Source organism: Thermobia domestica, chromosome 5, assembly GCF_964235325.1.
Source record: "Thermobia domestica chromosome 5, izTheDome1.hap1.1, whole genome shotgun sequence".
Lineage (NCBI taxonomy): Eukaryota > Metazoa > Arthropoda > Insecta > Zygentoma > Lepismatidae > Thermobia > Thermobia domestica.
Window position 1 is genome coordinate 266,075,809 of NC_137458.1, and position 13,786 is coordinate 266,089,594.

General features: G+C 34.8%; 1 protein-coding gene across 4 annotated transcripts in view; it reads right to left on the reverse strand.

Moving 5' to 3' along the window:
* Positions 1 to 4,811: 4,811 nt before the first annotated feature.
* LOC145686579 (putative ATPase N2B) overlaps positions 4,812 to 13,786 on the reverse strand; it is an 84,564-nt gene continuing 75,589 nt past the window's right edge. For all 4 annotated transcript variants that reach the window (XM_081760019.1, XM_081760016.1, XM_081760017.1 and 1 more), the window contains exons 5-7: positions 11,913 to 12,053; positions 11,175 to 11,297; positions 4,812 to 8,496 (exon numbers count right to left, since the gene is read on the reverse strand). In XM_081760019.1, the coding sequence (XP_081616145.1) occupies positions 8,344 to 8,496; positions 11,175 to 11,297; positions 11,913 to 12,053 (417 nt within the window). In that variant the 3' untranslated portion in view covers positions 4,812 to 8,343. The remainder of the gene's footprint in view (positions 8,497 to 11,174; positions 11,298 to 11,912; positions 12,054 to 13,786) is intronic.

Below are 13,786 nucleotides of genomic sequence, written 5' to 3' on the forward strand. Positions count from 1 at the left end.
ATTTACAAGGGGTATTCATTTTTCAATTTTAATTCTAATTGAAAGAAGCTTCTCTATTAATAGAGTCAACATTCATTTGTAGTATATTTGTGTCTGTCTACCATAACTTACGCAAATGTATTTAATGCTAGTGAAACTTCACATCAGTTTAGAAAATAAATCTTTACTTGTTAGTAAAATCCGTGAATTGGTATTGAAAAACAACTCCAAATGGAAGCTGGCGAATCATTATAAAACGTATCTGTCTGTAAGTAGCGCTAATTCCTAATAGTTAACATAACAGTAATGCTAATAGAGGTGCCGCTATTTGTTTGACGCCAATGGATTGCGCTAGCATGCATGGAAGTTAAAGATTTAAATCTGTTGTGACGGCTTAATTGCAATTTAATCTGTATTGTTTTCAATTTAATTATTTGAAAATGGATAGTGTTGATACTGAACATTAACGTACTTTTTTAAACTTTAAGGTTCTACGATTATGCACACAGAGGCTAAGGAAGATGGAAGAACCCCGAGACAAAAACATGTACACGGTGTTTGTCCACCACGAAGCACACATACCGAGGGCTGGGATTGAACCAGGGTCCCCGCTCACCTGAGCCACTGTGGCCACTTAGTACTTTAATGTTCATTAGGGCAAGGGGCGCAACCATACTTAGATTTGGTGAGACCAAAAGAAAACTTTAATTTAAAAGTTCTAATTCTTTACAATAAGTAATTTTCCAGCCTAAAGCGAGTATAGCAAGTCGAGGGCTTCGGGAGGGGGTGGGGGAGAAAACTTAGTTCTCATAAGTACACCCTTTAGGCAACTTTTATTGTAAGCACATACAACGTTTTTTAACGTTTAACAGGTTTATTTTAAAACTATTTTTTTCTTAATAGAATTTCTTTTTTAAAAAAACAAAAAAACTTTCCCAATTTTGATGGTCCGAAACGGGAACCAAACCTCTGAACAAAAAAGATATTTCACTTCCGTACTACGCAATCCAAGGCCAACTTCGATGCCAAGTTTGGTCACGGTCGGATAAGTTTTGTCGATAATTTATGACATATTGTCATTGATATTGTAGTATATCGTATGTCATGTTCTTAGGAGAAAAAAAAAAGTTTCTATAAACTTGAAGTCCCTTGACATTGGGCGTATTGCCAGTGTGAAAATTATCTTTCTGTTATCGGTGTGACGTCTTCAGGATAAATTATTGCCGGCTAATTTGATTGCTTTTTTTTTTCTTCTTACATACGGTATATTGCAGTATCAAAGACGACATATTATCCTTGTGATTGACTATTTCTTAGAAAAATTAGATGAACGAAAATGGAAACGGAAACAGATTTCATATAACAAGCACATACTTACCAAAATAATTATAAAAATGTAATGGAATTTGAAGAGCGAAAATATTCAATTAGCTCGATCTTGAATCGAACGTAGGTCTCCAACATAACATACTATGCTGGTCAGTAGCGTAACCAGGATTTTTGTTTGGGAGGGGCCTTAGTGTTGATACATGCACTCACACACCCACCCATCCGCACACACACACACAAACACACACACACATAAAGTACGGGACAATAAACGACCAAAATCGTCATTAATTTTAACGGTTATTGTGGTCGTTTATTTTTGTCCCGTACTTTATTTATATATATAAGCATAAATTATTCGCTTTGCTAGGTTAAATTAAGAAAAAATAGTAATATCTTTCGTTAGCAGTCATTTTTTACTATTACTAAAAAGGTTCTCTGATATTAGTCATTTTCATGTCTCCTCATTCCTCCTCCCCCATATTATGAGGCTGAATTTGGATTTAATCGGCATCGGAGCTGTCACTGTTCATCACAGCAATCCTGAAAACTATGAATTCGGTTATATATATATATGTCCCCTATCCCTACTTCCATGTTGCGGGCACGGCATTTGAAGTGTCACTGTTCATCTCACCGACTCCGAAAACCATGGATTGGTCATTTTCGTTCATTTTTATATATCTCCTTCCTCCTCCTCCCCAAGTTGCGGGATGAATTTGGATTTAGATGGGATCGGAAATGTCACTGTTTATCTCAGACCCCGAAAACTATGGATTCGATACTAATATTGGTAATTTTTTAATCATTTTTGTTTCTCACCTCCCTCTCCCAAGTCCCGGAGCGGAATTTGGATGTAAACGGGATCGGAAGTATCACTGTTCAACTCAGCAACCCCAAAAACTATGGATTCGACATTGATATTGGTGATTTTCGAACATTTTTAAATGTATCTCCCTCTTCCCCCCTCCTAAGTTGCGCTGTCAAAATGATATAATAAAAACCATCCCAGGACCGAACCTCATCAATGTCGAAAATTTGATTGAGATCGGTTGGGTGATTCAAGAGATTAAGAATCACAAACATAGTCACTTTCGATTTTATAATATGTACTAGCAGCGTTCACCCCGCTTCGCTGCGGTCACCCCGGAACGCAATAAACTTTGTTACTTAGATAATTTTTACTTTTTCGCTTTCAAATTGCAGTAAATGTTAAAATTATAGCGCCTGTCATTTATGTTAACCCGCCGAGTCACATGGTCATGCGGGTTGCATATAAATACGTTTATTTTTACCTATGATGAACTAATAACAAAGGATTTGTACGTATGGACACTTGAATGGTCAATTATCTCAAGACACTGGTAATTAAAAATTAAAGTGATATGATAAAAACCATCTAGGGTCCAAATCCTAATAACCCCCCAAAAATGAAAGAAATTGGTTCAGCCGTATTAGCGTGATGAGTTCACAAAGGATTTGTGCGTTCTCTTTTATATATATAGATTTGGGTAGCTGGGGGCTTCGTCCCCCAGACTACCGCAATTGCTTGACCTACGGCCTCGCATCTCTTTATGTATCAGCCTTTGCATCAATAGTGAATTTCGGGCATTTGTTCTTCATATTTCCTGAATTTGCCCACCTGAGGTTTCGCCCCCACACCCCCTCCTTTGCTCGTCCTACGGCCTCACACTTCATGAACTCACAATTCAAGTAAAATTTCAAGTTTCTTTTTGTATTTCACCTATCTAAAATATAAGATTTTGTATCCCAAGAAAACACCTATTTAAATAACATGGAAATTTCTTCATCCCCCTTTAGTCCCTTAATAAAATAAAAACATTCACTTTTGGTAAATTTCCTGTAGGTTAGTCCTGGAAAGCTAAAATCATGCCAAATTTAACCTTTCCACGTCAACCAGAAGTACCCTAATTTATGTCAGTTCATGTAGTTTTATGAATAGTTAGAATATATATGCGTTTGTTGCGCCAGAAAGTTTAGTTATAATAATAATAATAATAATACTCACATCTTTCTCTGAAGTACTGGCTTTTTTAGATATTTCTTCGTTGTTTCTCGATTGCTGTTTTGCATATTTTCTTCGTCAAAATTAACACCGCCACTGTCGTTTCTTCGTTCTAGCAATTTTTCTAACACGTTTCTCGAGTCTTTCTCTGAATTAATATCTTGTTTAGATTTTTCTCTGTTGATTTTGGTTTCTTTGTTTACACATTTTCGTCACCAAAATTAACATAATTGTCTTTTTTCCGCTTTAACTAATTTTGTGAAACATTTTGCGATTGTAAAGTTCTTATTACGACAAATTGAACACGTCTAACTCAAGCAAATATTCTGAATTGCTCTAATTGATCAAACATCAGAGACTGCTGTATGAGAGTCACACGCTACAAGTCTTTACTACTGTTTTCCACGCTCTCCTGTTAACAATTTTTCCTAAAATATTTTTCATCTAAATGAAACCAAAACAGCAAAGGAAAATCTTTAGTTTAACCCCTCCATTTTTTTTTTCTTTTCCTTGTGGGTTTGAGCATTTATCGAAATCCAATGACCGCCGCTTTCTTTGATACCAATTGCGGGAGGTTCCTATTGTAGTTAATCCTATTGGGAACGACGGTGAATGATACAAAATAGGCGATGACAGGTCACGTGTTCTGTTATTTCAAATATGTCTGTTCCCTATCAATCTTTCAGCTAAGTATTTTTTTTTTTCCGCAACCAACTTTTATGACCAGAAAGAAACTGATTCTTTTCTGCCTGCCTGGTTCAGTCTGGAAATGCTTTGAGTCGAAGAAGATGTGGTCATTGCTATGTCAAACAGTAGAACAATAACTTCAAGGTCACAATATGTATACAAGGTCCTCATCCTCTTTCGTTTCTTCCCTTTGAAGAGCAGGGATTCCTGGAAAACTCGATTTCCATAAACCCCCAAAATGCAAACATTTTTAAAGAATAAAGACGGCGTTGACGAACATAGCTAGTCTAGGAACTGTTTAATGACATATTTGGTTTTGAAATGGAGTACATGGAAGGCAATTGCTGATTTTTTGAGAAAAAAATTACAATCAAAATACATTGCCGGAATCCTTTTTTTGGGGGGAGGGGGTAGATTTCCTATGCCACTGATGCTGGTGAACTAACCACTACTTCACCTGTCAGCTTTATGGTTTAATCACCCATCTCAAGAGTGAAGTTTTAGTTAGTTAGGAAGGCATTAGGTAAAGAAGTAGTCAGTGTATCGACATGGTAAGCCGGATACCTGAGTGATTCTCAGTCTAGTCGAATATTTTTCTCTTTTTAAATATGAAAAATCTAGTTTAGCTGGGGAAAAGCTCTTTAGATAAGTATGTAAAAGCTTACTTTTTGCCTGTTTACAGAAGCTGAAGTAATGAATTATCCGGTACTTACTTTACAACATTTGTGATAAGAATAGTGTTGTGAAAAATGCATTCACTGTGTTATATGTAAATAAAATATACAGAACATTTATTTGAAAATAGTAATTTATTGTTGCGGACAAATATTGCATTTTAAATATCTCACTTTGGCTTAACATTTTTCATGACATTTCAATACCATGTTCAAGATAAGGACACAGAAATTCTTTATAGAAACAGGGTGAACTTGAATACATATCTTCTACTCAGTTGTCAATTCATTTTGATAATTTAATAATTTCGATATTTTTGTTATGATAGATTAATGCAAGTTTTCAAACATATTTGCTTTCTTGTTGCAAATATTTATCATTAACATCGGTATAAATTCATACAGAGAGGACACATTTCATAAAAGAAAAAAAATCATTACGCCAAAGCTACTACATACATCAGAAGCAGCATGATCACTTTCAACAATCCAGTAATGAATGATGCTATCTCTAGAAGCCTATTTGGACCTTGTTCATTTGATGAAATCCACGAAGATTACCGGCAAGATAAGCCTTTTATAAAACTAAACTCCCTGGCTTTCCAATCCATGAAAATCTATAGATTACAAAATGAGTCACGTGTAATCAGACTGACAATATGAATTATCCTATCGTTGTAATATTTGGCTCTCTACAGTGGAATTCGTTACCTCTTAATTTAAGTAGATCCCTATGTATTATGATCTGGTTTAACAACGAGGCTTTTTCGGACATTCTATATATTTAATGCATAATAAGAATATATTTGTGTATACTATGTCTAAACCATACACAATAAAAATTTCATAAGTCACAATCATGTTCATGTTCATTAAGAATATAACTTCATGTTCATTCTGAAACATATCAACATCATTTTTACATATGTAATACCATAAATGTAATTATCATTCAAATTTCACAATATCCATAATATAACAATTTATTCTGCAGTCTTTTAATTTGTATCTCAATATTGTGCAGTACAAGTAAAGTTTACAATGAAGGAATACCCGTTCAAATTTGAAAATAAAAGCTCGCCTCGAACTCCTACTAGCAATTTATGAAATCAGATGCAACGTAACACTCGAACCTGTGATTTTTTTTTTTTTTTTTTTTTTTTTTTCATTTCAACATTCTCAATACACTGGACAAATGTCAAATTTCTGAAACTATAAAACATGACAAACTTTCGAAAAGTGGTCTCACAAGATGATCAGAAATAAACTTAATAAAGTACTTCTTAAAACAGTACTCAACAGAGCCCACAGACAAAATCAAAGAAAAATGGACACAACACTAAAGTATAGATTGTGGATTGTTTAAATGGAATTAAGCCTAGGAGAAAGGAATAAAAATCAGGAATACTGCACGATTAGGAAGATTTGTATTGAAAGAAAAAAAGGTATAAATTGTTTTGATAATTTAAGGTTATCTACAGACATACACACTGAAAGCACCAAACTTTTGAGTTACAGTGGTTTATCCTGAGCATTAAAAGTATTAAGGAAAACGAAAGAAAAGAACTCGAAAAATGCATAAGATACCTGATGTTAGCTGTTAGCCTTAGACCAGACAAATGAGAGCGGAGCCCAGGAGGCTAGATGAAGACATGCAGGTGCATGTCTGTTTTTAGTTATCTATATATCCGAACGAGTAGATTGTAATTTGATTATTTGCTTACGAAAGACTTTACTGTTTTCATGAACTGGGAGAAAAACAGAAGACAAAGGTTTGCTGCACGGGCTCGTATGATAAAAGCGGGATCTTGAAGAGGTAGTACACAACCTGCACAAGGACATTCAAGAAAGAACAAGAACCTCAACCATCAACAAGTGGTGCATCGGCTCCTGTTCAGAAACCACATGAAGAAAGGAAAAAGACCTCGAAAATGCATAGGATACGAAAGAAGACTTGAATGCTTTCTGAAAGTAAATTAAAACTACATAAAGACTACACAATAATGGAAAATGTAAATGAAAAGTGAGTACCACCATAACACTGCACCCGTAATTTTTTTCTTTACATAAAACAAGTGAAATTCAAGCAAGTTCAGAGTAATAATATGCTCAATTGAGACACATTATTGTTGTATATGTCCGGTTTCAAAATAGTACTTTTTTTCTTTCTTAAATGACAGTATTTACAATTATTCATTTTTTTTTCTCAGTATATTACAGTTACACATATTTACAGTTTTCGTACATTACGACATGTATAGAAGTTCGAAAAATAGGTTTCCATAGTATCACTCGTAACTCTTAGAGAAAAAGAATAATTATCAATAATATTCGATCAAATACATTGCAGAGTGCAGTTAACTATTAACCATAATTAAGTAATGCACAAAGCCAGATATTTATAATCTCAGTAATAATCTGTCTGGTTATTTCATCTTGACATATTGTGTTAAAACAACTGAATTCTCGCTTTTGTAACATAACAACTCTTACAAGAAATGCATGTATAATAAATGCTTCTCAAGTCAATTAAAACTTCATATTTTAGTATTAATATTGGCACTAAAATATTTTATGTTGACTACTGCTGTAATTTTGCTACTTGTTCCACGTTGGCTGTTCTATTGTAAAACTACGAAGCTCGAGTCCAGAGAAGAAAGGCGATCCCACTTTTCCCCACTCCGCTAAAAGAACAATTTTAAATTTTGAAATCATAGTTTTCTTTTCTGTTCAAAATACATCTGGAACTGACAGGACGCATTTTAACATTGATATAACATGTTACTTATTTGAGCAATATACCAGGTTACGAAATTCAAATCTGATTTTTTTTAACTTTAAAGAAAATCATTTCGCCTTTCTTCTCTAAACTTTTTATATATGATTGTTAGCCTGGCCACTTGTAAAGTTAGACAGTTTACAGAGCCAATAGTGATCAATCAAACAAGTGTCACGGTATTTAGTACAGTTTCTTGTTTGTTTCTTTGTTTAGGCAAGAAAGCACTCAGATATCATCACAGAATATTTTCTTCTAAGGCGAGTTACATTTAAAATTTGAACAACAAACAGTATGTTTAACTTTCCTAAAATAACCGAAAAAATTATGTTGAACATTAAAGTATACACTAACGTCTCTGGTGCTTTCTAATAGTAATAATAATAAAAATAAATTATATTGGGCATTAACGCATGAACTACGTATAGAAATTATCAGTATAATTACAAATATGAACGGCTGTAGATTTTTGTTTCTTACCACGATTCTTAATTCAATATTAAAAGCATATGCTACTATGCTATACACTGTGTTAATAAGCAGATACAGATATGCATGATTATTATTATTATTATTATTATTATTATTATTATTATTTTAATAAAAGGAGTATCACCAAAATTACGAGAAAATGAAAATTGTTGTTGATTGAGTACCTTTGAGTTGCTGGAAATACTTCAAGTACACACACAATACGGTATGTTACAATGTAAAAATACTACAACAAAATCTACAAAAATTATTTTTAAAAAATGACAACATATAACTTAAAGTTGATTCTTTGTGTTTAAAAATAATTTAATATTTACAGGGTTCTATACAAGCACTATACAATACTATACAAATTGTGCAACATACGCCGCTGCACAGAACTATTGCGCAACTGCATGAAGATGCGCTGGTTCATTCTGTTTATCCCATTGTTCCCAATATTCTTTCGTTTGCATTTCGGACAACCGGGATACAGTTCGGTCAAAGGCGAAGATTTCTTCCGAGCCGGTAAAGAGATTGGCGGATGCGCTCTCCTGCAAAAGACACAATATAGAAAGTAAGCAATAGTTGCACAATATGAATATATTGAAGAAACTATTTGAAGAATATTAAATTCAGTCATAAACGGAAATACAATAATAAACATATAATGGCAAGGCTGATAAGACCTCCATATAGACGACTTTGAAGTGTTCACTCGCCTATGACAGTCCGGCCTTCCACTACCAGCTGAGTTTTATGTAACTACCAGCATTCTTTACGATTGTCCGAAGCGCACTTTCGATTGGAGAAGACCTCTTTGCGAGCTCCCTTGTGGCTGTGTGGATAGCGAACAATCCAGTTTCAATTCCCGGCGGAAGCTCACGTGATTCGGATCTCACGTTAAGCAGTAGGCCCATGTCTCATAGAGCCTCGCTGCTGAAAGGGACGCTAAAATCAATATTTTATTCCACTCCAGAGACCGTAAATTGTGCACATTTCTGTGCCTTCTTAAAAAAGGCGGTTTTTCGGAAATCCAAAGACACAGTATCTACTGAACTCAAATCAGGACTCTTCGCTGAGATGTCACTGTACGGGATTAAACGAATCCCTATCCTACATTTCCCTGGACGCCTTCTTCTGATGACGCTCCACTCGGTTGCTGTTTGCTTAAAACAGTGTGCGGATTTCGTTGTTGTAAATACCTGTCAAAACATATTCCTGTTAATAGCAGTATTGGTTGGCAACGCACGTAGATTTAATTTTCCCAGTAACAAAATTCAGCCACAAACATAAAAGCGTTTGGATAACTTTCACTGTATTGAAGAACGAAATTGTTTCGTCTTTGAGCATTAAAGCTTCGTACACTTCGAATTGCTCGGATCTTTATACACTCGGCCAAATATATCAATGCCTCGCTAATGTAATTACAAACTTCCACTGATATCTTGCCAAGTGGCACTCATACAATTCCTGCAGCTCGATTTCCTGTTGTAAAATATCTCTGGCTTTCAGCACAAGAACATTAGCCTTAAGCCATAACTTTTTGTAAACATCATCGTTGTTGGGACATATGAAAATGTGTGACCAAGCAAGGTATATTGATGGATTCTCCGACATCGTCAAAGTCTTAATTCCGTGCAACATCGCTAGTGCAGGTTCACTGTCGCTCATTTCAGAAGTGGCTTAGTCGGGGGACGGCTGCGTTGCATTTCGTCGCACTATGACATTCATAGTGGACCGTCCAACAGAAAATCTGTATTGGTGGTGCTGTTTGACGAAGCTGGAACAACTGAAGTGTGTATATCAGAAAGTGCTACAACGTAGCCTTCCCAGAATTGACTCACTTTCGAAACCATTAGGCTTCGACGAACACTCAACTTTCATGTTTCTGCGCTGCGCCTGCGCAGATCCATGCTCTTTGCATTTCGTTTATATGGAAGTCTATTCGCCTCTGTATATAATTGGAACAAAGAAATACCGAAGCGGAAATAGAAAATGAATTATCAGCAAATACTGGAAACATAATTACAATATAAAAAGTACACAATTAGCCCTTAGATTAGATCCCTGAGAAATTTCGTTTCACAGGCCCAAGAATTTCTAGATATACGTTCTAATTGCTATATTTTCCAAAGACGTTTGCTGAAAATGCTAAAAATTTTAAATTTTTTCTTGGTGCCGCGGTGGGTCAGTGGTAGAGCGTTCACCTCTGGTGCTTGGGGTCCCGGGTTCGATCCCAGCCCCCGCCAAGTGAACTTTGTGGTGGACAAACACCGTGTACGTGGGTTTTCTCGGGGTTCTCCCGTTTCCTCCCACTTTCTTCATTCCACCATTTCATTCATTACTCATCATCACCGTCTCCTTTAGCCTAACCGGCATAACCGTGGGACGTAAAACTCAGATTTCATTTCATTTTCATTTCAAAGTTTTTCTTTCTTTCTTTTTTTCTTAAAAAAAAGCAGTGGCGTTGCTAGATGTTTATAACACTTATCCTTACCCCATTTCAATTAACAGCGAAGAATGTGAGAACTATGGTATGTATTGAATTAAAGAATATTATATTTTATCTATCCACTATCCATCTATCTATCTATCTATCTATATATATATATCTATCTATCTATATATATATATATATATATATATATATATATATATATATACGCAATCACCACTATATAATTGAAAGTAATTATATCAATCCACCACTGATATATAGAACAAAATGTGCCTTGAGAATCTTGAAGTATAGCTGTAGTTACCCAATATTTTGATTCCAAGTAAGCAGTGATAATTCAGAGCGTGGCCCTGGAAAAAACTCCCCTCCCTACCTGGTTACATTTAATGTGTGCCACATTTCCTCTTCATCAAGCATATATTGGAAGTCCCCACTGGGGACAGTGTTTTGAAATCACTACTGTAAGAGTAAGCATTATGGAACAGGGCTTTTATCAAACTTATCACATTAATTATTATTATGAAAAATTAATGATGATACATGGGTGAGGAGAACTTAGTCAAGATGCCATCTCTAGTCAAAAAGCTTTTTCAAAGTAAATTCCTGTTTAGTAGTATTTGATATAATGATGTCAGCTTTTAGCGGTATTTTAGCTAATAACATACATTCTAGGTTCAGAATGAATGTAAATATTCTGAAATGCAAACAGAGATCAAACTAAACACAAAGAATGCTTTTCTTTGATACACTGAAAAAATTACTTGTACATACCGATCCAACTGAAATTCCCAAATCATCCATGAGTGCTCTGTGCTCATCAAATATTTGTTCGTCGGGAGCTTTCGTAAGAAACAGCTGCCGGTGAGGAACATCGGCCGTAATGACAAGCCTTACCTGTAAATATAAGAAATGTTGTTAATTTACCTCCAAATTAAGTACTAAAAACTACATGACTTTGCACGTTAAATCTTAAACCGCATACATAATCCTCAACAGAAAATAAGTAGTAATAACTATGATCATAACAACGGAATTAAGCGAGTATAAATCTAAAAACAACACTTGGAAACATTTCTGAGCGGTATCTTACAACACGTTCATACATTACAAAGGACCATGAATATGAAGGTATATTGAAATTGAATCAGACATTTCGAAAAAGGCCATATATCCACCAAAGTAAATTGTTGAGGAGAAAGAAAAAACTTTGGATTGCAAGCTCGCGTGTACAATGGCATCGATGATATTGAGGCAATAGTGTAGGATATGTAGCATAATGTCACCACACAATTGGTCTTTTCACAGGGGAGGCGCGTTCCTTTGCGCACGTCTCAAATTTGCATTAAAGTGAAAATGTGGTGGGGATGGACATATGGCCTTTTCGCAATGACTGATTCAATTAAGGAGCAACAGAGTATATATGCAAAAGTGAAATTATGAGAATTTTATGCATTACAGGTTTATTGACTTTCATATGCTGACGTAATACAACACTACAAATGGACTCACCTTGTTATCATACAGGGTGTCTATAAGTGTAATAAACCGCCTTGCTTGAGATTTAGTTTTCAAACTGAGCTGAGGAACATCACGTATGATTATTGTGTGGAACACTTGGGACATCGTCAAGTAGTCGCTCGCTCCCAGAGGCTGAAAAATAAGATGTATTAAATCAAGAAGGCAAACTATATATAAAAATGTAAACATCTAATGTTTAAGAATGCATAATCTGAAGATATCAAACTTAAAATTTCTAAATGACTGGTAAGATGCATATTTAATAATGCAATACGAACCTTAACTCCACTTACGCAGTCGCTTTATTAATTTTTTACTAAACGTTTCGACGATCCTTGTCATCATCACCGGTATGTAACTGTTTCTACATTGATTCATAGACTTACAATGGTAAAATTTTCAGTCGTTACAAAAAATTTGTTGACACAGCGCAACTGTGAATTTATTATACCAATATATCACTTGAAGGGTTGATGAACGTCAGCGTCACACAATGTGTACCTTCTAGTTTACATCTTTGGTGCGGATGCTTAAGTGGAGATCAAGGTTAGTATTTCGTTATCTACTTGTAATATGACAACATGTTAAAAAATATATCAAATTTACCACCATTCACACTAATCAAAATAACTTGCAAGACATTTCGGGGGAAGGGGGAGAGGGCTTCATCTGCGGACGATAATACTGAATAGTACGGTTGGATATTCTTTTTTCACATACTGCGTGCATACCCTTTTTATGGTCAACCCTCAATTTCAAATATATGTCCACAATGCATATATGCATAGATTAACTTCTTTTTTCTTTACCTCATTTCTCCTGATACTAACCCACTACGGTAGAACTGCATGGTATCCCCCTAGTTGAGAACCACTATCTGGTATTATAGTTTTCATTCAGAAATCGGCCGTCCGACAGTGCAACGGATATCAGTGTTTACTCTCTACAAAATCCGATTCCTCGGGTAGTGAGATCGCCGAGGAACGTCATTTCTTTTATGTGTGACGGGTCATTGACGTCGAAAGCCCGAAATTAATTCCTAATCCTAATCCAATTGAACCAAGATTTGTTTGACACAAATACATCTCAGAAATTGTACTAAGTTATTCTACTCCCAGTCAGTAATTACTTCCTTTCTCTCCTTTCTTCAAGGAAGCTTCTATTAATTTTCCGTATCAACTAACAACCAAAACAGAAAAGAAACCACAAATGAATTCAAAATGATATTAGATAGTTAAAAATTTAATCTGTGTCCAATGACTATTCTCTTCACATTTAGATACATTTTAATATTAACTATATTCAAAAACTCATTTCAAAAGTTTAGTATTTCCTATTTAGGTATAATACTCCTTTTATATAAGAAATGAGTTGATATGAATTCATTTTCAGAATATTGTTGCTGATAACAATGAATGTTCCGATGGTTGAAACTCTCCATTATCAAAAATATAAAAGCTGCATTCCTGTACAGTCTTTACTGTTGCAAAATGTAATTTAAGAACTTCTGTTGACAATTAATTGTAATATTTTTGTTTGTTTCTTTTAAATTATATATTTTGTAGAGGCAAAATTGAATTTTGTTAAATCTGTCAGAGTTTATTTTAAATTTTCGCATATTGAATTGTTATTATTTTCTACGTCTACTGTGTATATGAAGCTTCAATCCAAAGGTTAGATAAAATGAAGAAACTTTCATCGTATCGAATATCACTTCGCTGACTCACACGTCATACTACGTTTAATAGTAGACACTGGTGTAAGTAGAAAGAAAGCTGTCTTCAACGAATATGCTAAATAAAAGAATAAGATAAGTAAAGTCACGTGAAAATATTAGAGAATTTGTTAAATGCACCTAAATTTAG